An 8964-nucleotide genomic window follows, 5' to 3' on the forward strand; every position below is an offset into this window, starting at 1 on the left:
TTGTTGTTTTGGCGGGCCCGGGCTGGGGATTCGAACCCGCCACCTTAGGTGTATGTGGCTGGCGCCTTAGCCGCTTGAGCCACAGGCTCTTTAAATTATGGCTAAATAAAAAAATATCAATGCAGTAGTCTTTGGAAAGTCAGCATAGATAACAGACTGATGAAACTCTTCCCTGCCAATGAGGAAAGTGTTGCACACTTCACAGAATATTTTACTGAGGCAGGTCTGAAAGTGCTTTCGGGGTGTGTTTGGAATCAGCAAACCATAGGAGCTCCTGAGCTCCAAAGACTTCAAGAACAGATGTCCCATGGTGAGCCATTTAAAGATATAATTCTATACATCAAGGAGGAGATGAAGTAAAACAACTCCCAGAACCAATTGTCACTGGAATAGTCTGGACAAGTGTAATGAGCACTGTGGAATGGAATAAGAAAGAGAAGTTTGTAGCAGAGCAAGTCATCAAGCATTTGAAGCAATACAGCCCTCTACTTGCTTTCTTTACTACTCAAGGCCAGTCTGAGCTGTCTTTGTTACTGAAGATTCAGGAGTATTGCTGTGACAACATTCATTTCATGAAAGCCTTCATGAAAAAGTGGTGCTTTATAGCTGAAGTCCTGAGTAAAGAGCCCATTCTGAAGTGATGTAAAGATGCACGTGTTGCAAAGGGAAAAAATATCTTCCTTGAGCAAATGAAAAAGTTTGTAGAGTGGCTCAAAAATGCTGAAGAAGAATCTGAGTGTAAAGCTGAAGAAAGTGACTGAAGGCTGGGCATGGTGGCTCATGTCTGTAATCCTAGCACTCTTGGGAGGCCAAGATGGGTGGGTTGCTTGTGCTCAGGAGTTCAAGACCAGCTTGAGCAAGAGTGAGACCTTATCACTAAAAATAGCCAGCATTGTAGTGGGTGCATGTAGTCCCAGCTACCTGGAAGACTAAGGCAAGAGGATTGCTTGAGCCCAAGAATTTGAGGTTGCTGTGAGCTATGACACCACAGCACTCTACCGAGGGCAACAAAGTAAGACTCTGTCTCAAAAAAAAAGAAGTTTCAAAAAAAACTAACTTTTGGAACCACACCCTTAGGAAATCAAATAGGACTTGTAGATAAAATGTCCTATCTTGTGTCCTGGTTCTTACATCTTCCTACCTCTGTATACTAAATATGATATAAGAGCTTTCATGGCAAATGTTGTTTTAATTATTTCTATGATTATTGGGAATGTTTGGTTTAGTTTCTAAAACCATGTTTTGAGTAGCTATAGAAACCATAGATTTGAATCTAATGTTGCATTGATCTTTTCAGTTATCTTCTATCTCCTGTATTTTCTACTGTAATAATGTGATTTAAGACCTTCCACAATGAACAGTTTACTTTATTCCATAGGGTTTCTTCTTCTTTTTTTCTTTTTTTCTCTTAAATGGAGTCTTGCTCTGTCACACAGGTTAAGGTGCCATGGCCTCAGCCTAGCTCACAGCAACCTCAAACTCCTGGCCTCTAGTGCTCTTCCTGCCTCAGCCTCCCAGGCATGAGCCACCATGCCTGGCCTATTTCTTTCTTCAGAGAAGGAGTCTCATTATGTAAGCTGGTTTTGAACTCCTAAGCTCAAGCAATCTTCCCATCTTAGCCTCCCAAATAGCTGAGAATACAGGCACCCACCTCAACAACTGGCTAATTTTTTCCTATTTTTAAGAAAAAATTAGACTAGGCCTCTTGTTCAGGCTTGTCTCGAACTCCTGAGCTCAAGCTATCCTCCCTCCTCAGCCTTCCAGAGAGCTAGGATTACAAATGTGTGCCATCACACCCAGCCCAGGTTGTTTATTCTTAAAGAGAAAGAGATTAAGGGCAGCACCTGTGGCACCGGCCCCATGTGCTGAGGGTGGCGGGTTCAAACCTGACCCCAGCCAACTAAAACAGCAGTGGCAACTGCAACAGAAAATAGCCAGGCATTGTGGCAGGCACCTATGGTCCCAGCTACTTGGGAGGCTGAGGCAGGAAAATCACTTAAGCCCAAGAGTTGGAGGTTGCTGTGAGCTGTGACACCACAGCACTCTACTGAGGGTGACAGAGTAAGACCCCAAGAAGGGGAACGAGGAGAGGGAGGGGAGGGGAGGGGGGAGAATGGATCGGGGAAGGTAATTGGTGGGAACACAACTACGGTGCATTTTACAAGGGTACATGTTAAATTTACTAAGTGTAAAATATAAATGTCTTAACGTAATAACTAAGAAAATGCGGTGAAGGCTATGTTAACTAGTTTGATGAAAATATTCCAAATGGTATATAAAACCAGCACATTATACCCTATAATTGCATTAATGTACACAGCTATGATTTAATTTTAAAAAAAAGAGAGGAAGAGATTAAGAGATATAGAAGAGAGAGAGAAAGAGAAGGAAAATAAGTTAATATCAGAGTATCATGGTTCTAAACATTGATATGTATCAGAATCACCTAGACTGGCTAATAAAGAACATAGAGGCCAGGATTATTGAAGAAGGATAGGGCCGGCTGGGCATGGTGGCTCATGCCTGTAATCCTAGCACTCTGGGAGGCCGAGGCAGGTAGATTGCCTCTGAGCTCAGGGATTTGAGACCTGCCTGAGCCAGAGTGAGATCCCAACTCTAAAAACTAGCCGAGTATGTGGTGGGCACTTGTAGTCCCAGCTACTTGGGAGGCTGAGGCAAGAGAATCACTTAAGCCCAAGAATTCGAGATTGCTGTGAGCTATGACTCAATGGCACTCTACCAAGGGCAACAAAGTGAGACTGTCTCAGAAAAAAAGAAAGAAAAAAGAAAGAAGAAGGATAGGGCCTCAGTTTGCCAACCTAACTTGGCAAGTTCTCTAAAGTTTGAGAACCACTGGTATAATACAATGAAGAGGAAAACACATTAGACTGCATTGGGACCCATTTTTACTAGCTCCTCCACTGCATTAGCGGTACCTTTTAATCAGCAAATGAGTAGTATTTCTATCGTACGAAAATATTATTACAGGAGTAATTAATTGTGGAATTTCTGGACTCCTTAAAACTTCTAGAGCTGGAAAAAAATGATGCTATTGACTAAAATCAACAGAATGATTCAGTAAAATACTTTTCCATTTTGTGCCATAAATATTTCATTTAATCTGCACAGGTACCCTAATGAAAGAGACACTATTCCTGTTTGACCCAAAAAAGGAAGCTGGAATACAATAAGATCCAGTAGTTTGCCCCATATCATACAATTACTGTTAGAAGCATAATTTGAATCTAGAAAGGGTGGCTTCAAAGCCTGTGTTCTTTTTTTTTTTTTTTTTTTGAGACAGAGCCTCAAGCTATCACCCTGGGTAGAGTACTGTGGCATCACAGCTCACAGTCACCTCCAACTACTAAGTGATTCTCTTGCCTAAGCCTCCCAAGTAGCTGAGACCACAGGCACCTGCCACAACACCCGGCCAGTTTTTGGTTGTAGTTGTCATTGTTGTTTGGCAGGCCTGGGCCGGATTCAAATCCACTAGCTCTGGTGTATGTGGCTGGCGCCTTAGCCACTTGAGCTACAGGTGCCGAGCCAAAGCCTGTGTTCTTAATCATGATTTTGTACTACCTTTAAAGACAAATGAACTATAACTTATATGAAATGATGACCTTGATAATCAAGTATATAGTTTTTAGCAGCATTTGAAATTAAAACTGTCATTTTATAATTTTTGAACATTTCCTTTTATCTTTCTGTAGGAACCAGGATTCTTGACTGCATTTGAATATAGTGAAAAGAGGAAAATGGTTTTCCATATCAGCACTGGGAGCCAGGAATTTGAGTGCGTATCACACATTTTTATAACCACTAAACACAATCTTTGGAATACTATGTTTCTGTTCCTCTATCTGATTGTTATTTCTACTATAAGTAGTAGAAATAGCTTCTTCTTTAGAACTTGGTTGAGTGTGTGTTTTTTTCACACAAAGTGCAAACTAAAGTGAATTCCAGACTGCCAGTAGGAACAAGATTAGATTTCTTTCTTTCTTTTCTTTTTTTGAGACAGAGTCTCACTATGTTGCCCTCGGTAGAGTGCTATGGTATGACAGTTCACAGCAACATCAAACTCTTGGGCTTAAGTGATTCTCTTGTCTCAGACTCCCAAGTAGCTGGGACTACAGGCACCTGCCACAACATCCGGCTATTTTTCTGTTGCAGTTGTCATTGTTGCTTAGCTGGCCTGGGCTGGGTTTGAACCCACCAGCCTCAGTGTGTGTGGCTGGCGCTGTAAGCACTGTGATACAGGTGCTGAGCCATAGGTCTTTTCATATTAAGAACATTAAATCCCCTACAACATGGGTTTGTAGTGTAGCAATTAAATATATGCTGTCAAAATCTGACAACTATCCTTCTAACTGCTAGCATTACCTACATCTTTGAACATTTTCTATTCTGATATTTTCTTTTCTTTTTTGTTTTTTTCCATTTTTAAAATTCTTTTATTTTATTTATTTATTTCGAGACAGAGCCTCAAGCTGTCACCCTGGGTAGAGTGCCATGGCATCACAACTCACAGCAACCTCAAACTCCCGGGCTCAAGCGATCCTCTTGCCTCAGCCTCCCAAGTAGCTGGCGCTACAGGCATCTGCCATCACACCTGGCTAATTTTTTCTATATTTGGTAGAGATGAGGTCTCTCTCTTATTCAGCGTGGTCTTGAACTCCTGAGCTTAATCAATCTCCTAGCCTTTTTTTTTTTTTTTTTAGAGTAGTAGTTTATTAGAGGATAGGAAAGCTTCCAATACAATGGAAGGGGTCCCAAATGGGGAAAACATGTCTCTGATATGTTTTCCATAAAATTTGGCTTGTGTGAGATAAGCTGACCCTGATGGCAATCACTGGATTCTCCTGATATGTTTTTCAGTATATTTAAAAAATTGAAAATTCAGTTGATTTTTAGAAACATAGTTCTGGTGCAACATGAAAAACCTAGTTAACAACTAAGACCATCTATTCTGATTCAAATTCAATTCTAAATAGTTGACATAGGCCTTACTAACCATTTACAATTGATACCCAGAGGTAAAAATAGCTGAACTATGTTGTTTTGCGGATCCTCCTGCTAATACCTACTGGAACCTGTGATCTGAACAGGTGGAGTTCCATTTGTTCAACCAAGAATTTCTATTCATAATAGATAGAGTAAGTTGGAGAGGTGGATATGATACTAATACTATAGATAAGAATACTTTCTATTTGATACATATTAGATTCATATTCTTAGATGTGAATACATATCTATTGGGATATAAATACCTTCTTAATATCCCTTTTTCTGTTCCTGTTACAAATGCTTTCTTTCTGTTCACAGTAAGTTACTAGGAGGTGGAATTGAAAGCATGGCAATCACAGAAGCTTTTGGAGGTAGGTAGAACCTTAATATTTTGTTATATGAAGTTTTATATATATATATGTATATATATACATATTTACACATACACATATATCTCTATCTACATGTACTTGGTATGTACACATATAATTAAACAACCAATAGTAAATAATTTTGGAACTTACGATGAAATCTTAATTACCATAAGATATGATTATCCTGGATGGCAATGACAATAAGTAACAACATTAACAGGTGGGTCTTATTGGCACTTTCCATTCTTTGATTCATGATTCCTATAGAATAGAATTTTTTTCTCTTATTCTTTTAAAAAGTAATTGAATAATGAGGCTGATTTTATTTCTAGGCAACAAATGTTCCATAAACACAGAGACTAGATTCTCTCTTCCCTGATTATATTCTCTATTTTTTTAAACAATTCATACATAGCTATATTATGTACTACATCTGACCATTTCAATATTTACAGTCCTTGGGGAACTAAATCTGCTTTTTTCGTTGTTGGTGGTGTTTTCTGTTGACTTGAGGAACTAAATTGGTTTTCATTATTTACGTTGACTCAGTCTTAATAACTTATCTTCTTGTGTATTTGTTGATATTTGTGAGCTTAGTGCTTGGTTTTAGTCTATGAGCAATGGATCTAAATTGGAAAGTAGGAAAGTTTTCTCACAGAGAGAATTTGCTTCTGCTGGTAGCTACCAATTTGAGACTTCATCAGCTCTGCCTTGAGGACCTCAGTTCAGTGGGAGAGCCCCAGGTTCTCTTTTCTGAGGTGGGGCCTTAAACTTTCATTTATATGACTATTCCTAAGAAAAAATTGTTTTAAATTCATTTTCACCTAACAGACACTTTTATGGGAAAAAAATCCATTAAAATTTTTTCTTACTATTGGTATTCATATGTAAGTCACTATGAAAGCTTTGAGACAGATGGTGTTATGTCCATTATTGCACTTCCAAGAAACACAGTAAACAGTGTCATTTCCTTTTTTTTTTTTTTTGAGACCGAGTCTCAAGCCGTCGCCCTGGGCAGAGTTCTGTGGCGTCACTGCTCACAGTATCCTCCAACTTTTAGGCTTAAGCGATCCTCTTGCCTCAGCCTCCCAAGTCGCTGGGACTAGGTGCACCCGCCACAGTGTCGGCTATTTTTCGCTGTAGTTGTCATTGTTGTTTGGTGGGCCTGGGCTGGATTTGAACCCGCCAGCTCCAGTATATGTGGCTGGTGCCTTAGCTGCTTGAGGTATAGGCACTGAGCCAACAGCTTCATTTCTGATTCAACTGTGCAAGTTTCAACTCGCTTAGCTTATAAATTTTATGTTTCTTGATTTTTGTGCATCTCAAAACTTTCCTTTTTCTTTTCTTTTCTTTCTTTCTTTTTCTTTTTTTTTTTTTTTTTTTTGAGTCAGAGTCTCAGGATGTAGCCCTTGGTAGAGTACCATGGCGTCACAACTCACAGCAACCTCAAACTCTTGGGCTCAAGCCATTCTTTTGCCTCAGCCTCCCAAGTAGCTGGGACTACAGGTGCCCGCCACAATGCCCGGCTATGTTTTTTGTTGCAGTTGTCATTGTTGTTTAGCAGGCTTAGGCTAGGTTTGAACCCACCAGCCTTGGTGTATGTGGCCAGCATCCTAACCACTGAGCTACAGGCGCCGAGCCTCATAACTTACATAATGATCCACACACATACAGAATCCATTTGTGACACATGGAATACTTAATGAGTACGATTTGACAGTTGGGAAAAAAACATAATATTTTGAGGCCATGTATTTTTTTCTTTATGAAAATACCTAAAAACTAACTCTGTATGTGTTTTATGTGTATTATCTTTTCTCTGTTTCACAGAATTTCGTACTGGAAAAACACAGCTCTCTCATACTCTCTGTGGTAAGGACACATAACATTAATAATGATAATCATAGCTATTACTTAGTAAATATCTACTATATGCCTGATGCTTTAGATAATCTCATGTAGTCTGAATATACTTGCAAGAAAACTAAAACTCAGGGAGATTAAGTAAACTACCCATGTTTACATAGCTGGTCTTTGAATGTGTGATATTTGAGGTAATACTGTATGTGCTATACTGTGAACACTTAAGTAGAACTAGGGAGAAGATAAATGGAAATTTGAACATGTTGGTGAGGAGAGGGGCCCACAGTCTCAATTTTCCTGATTCCATCTTTTCTATGTCCTTTTGACATAAATGATGCAAAATCTGTTGAGGTCTAGAATACTTACTTTCCATGGAGGTAAGCTGTCCCTAAGAGAGATAAAAAACAATTTTTGGCTGGGTGTGGTGGCCCATACCTATAAATCCTAGCACCCTGGAAGGCCGAGGTGGGAGGATTAATTGAGGTCAGGAGTTCCAGAGCAGCCTGAGGAAAACTGAGACCCTGCTTCTACCAAAAAATAGAAAAACTGGGCAGTGCCTGTAGCTAAGTGGGTAGGGCGCCGGCCCCATATACCGAGGGTGGCAAGTTCGAACCCGGCTCCAGCCAAACTGCAACAAAAAATAGCTGGGCATTGTGGCAGGCACCTGTAGTCCCAGCTACTCAGGAGGCTGAGGCAAGAGAATCACCTAAGCCTAAGAACTGGAGGTTGCTGTGAGCTGTGATGCTATGGCACTCTACCGAGGGTGATAAAGTGAGACTCTGTCTCAAAATAAAATAAAATAAAATAATAAAAATAAATAAAAAATAGAAAAAATTATTTGGGCATAGTGTTATACACCTGTATTCCCACCTACTTGAGAGGCTGAGGCAAGAGGATCACTTGGGCCCTGGAGTTTGAGGTTGCTGTGAGCTATGATGATGCCACTACACTCTACCTAAAGCAAAAGAGTGAGACTCTGTCTCAAAACAATAATAATAATGATAAATAAATAAAATGTAAAAAAATAGCCAGGGGAGGTAACTCAGCCTATAATCTTAGCAGTCTGGGCAGTTGAGACTTGAACTCAGGAGTTCAAAATTAGCCTGAGCAAGAGTGAGACCCCCCGCCTCTACTAAAAAATAGAAAAATTAGCCAAGTGTTGTGACAGTCACCTGTAGTCCCAGCTATTCAGGAGGCTGAGATAGAAGGATTGTTTGAGCCTAGGAATTTGAGGTTGCTGGGAGCTAAATTGATGCCATGGCACTCTAGCCTAGGCAACACAGTGAGACCCTGTCTCAAAATTAAAATAAAAATGAATAAAATAGAAATAATGATAATGCCAAATCTTAGTTTTGTTTTGAGAAGACAGTGAAATAATGCATATACTTGATACAAAGTATCTCCTTAGGATTAAGTGCTACTACATAAAAAGTAAAAGCATTTTTAAAATTTGACATATATTAATTAAAATATAACTTAAATGAGTTATATAGCATAAATTGTATCTGTGATTATTTCGTATAAAAAGAAAATAATACTTAAATTCTACTTTCATTTTTTGGGAGAACTTCATGAATATCTTCCATCATGAGAGATATTGAAATTATTTTTGAATTACTACTATGCTGGTAGAATACTTATAATTTCACTTCTGGTTAAGTCATATGAAAATATAACATGCTATTTAGAAACTAAAGGATCGGCTCGGCGCCTATAGCTCAAC

At 39.3% G+C, this 8964-nt stretch overlaps 1 protein-coding gene across 2 annotated transcripts in view; it reads left to right on the forward strand.

Annotated features, from left to right (window-relative positions):
• Nucleotides 1-8964, forward strand: part of DMC1 (DNA meiotic recombinase 1) — a 36382-nt gene that overhangs the window by 4513 nt on the left and 22905 nt on the right. For both annotated transcript variants that reach the window (XM_003783201.1, XM_012814204.1), the window contains 3 exons: nucleotides 3711-3793; nucleotides 5323-5375; nucleotides 7209-7250. In XM_003783201.1, the coding sequence (XP_003783249.1) occupies nucleotides 3711-3793; nucleotides 5323-5375; nucleotides 7209-7250 (178 nt within the window). The remainder of the gene's footprint in view (nucleotides 1-3710; nucleotides 3794-5322; nucleotides 5376-7208; nucleotides 7251-8964) is intronic.

The sequence above is a fragment of the Otolemur garnettii genome, unplaced genomic scaffold, assembly GCF_000181295.1.
Source record: "Otolemur garnettii isolate 467f Iridium unplaced genomic scaffold, OtoGar3 scaffold00007, whole genome shotgun sequence".
Taxonomy (NCBI): Eukaryota; Metazoa; Chordata; class Mammalia; order Primates; family Galagidae; genus Otolemur; species Otolemur garnettii.